Here is a 313-nt window from a genome sequence, read left to right on the forward strand (position 1 = left end):
CATTCAGGTTTAAAACGTATACAGTATCGTTATCGTTTGTAGAAGTGTAAGGAAAGTCTTCCAAAAACGCCATCACCGCCTTTGGCTGTCCAGCAGTAGTAGTGTCAATAGTTGTTGTTGTTGCTCTTGCGGTACGCTGGCGGCAGAGGTCTGCGTACTTCGCACATGCAGACACACGGCTGCCGGCACCGCATGTAAGCCACTCGCTCTCAGCAGCGGGGCGTACACGCAGCGCACCGCCGGCCCCGCACGACACCTCCACAGCCCCACGGGATACACCACGGCCACTGGGACTGTCATTATCAACAGCAGC

General features: G+C 55.9%; 1 protein-coding gene across 1 annotated transcript; it reads right to left on the minus strand.

Moving 5' to 3' along the window:
- Position 1: 1 nt before the first annotated feature.
- Positions 2 to 262, minus strand: TM35_000691140 (uncharacterized protein; the record flags this gene model as incomplete). Its single annotated transcript, XM_029031187.1, has 1 exon — positions 2 to 262. A coding segment is annotated over one exon (261 nt), but the record flags the coding sequence as incomplete, so codon positions are not given.
- Positions 263 to 313: the final 51 nt, after the last annotated feature.

Source organism: Trypanosoma theileri, assembly GCF_002087225.1.
Source record: "Trypanosoma theileri isolate Edinburgh chromosome Unknown TM35_Tth_69_V1, whole genome shotgun sequence".
Taxonomy (NCBI): Eukaryota; Euglenozoa; class Kinetoplastea; order Trypanosomatida; family Trypanosomatidae; genus Trypanosoma; species Trypanosoma theileri.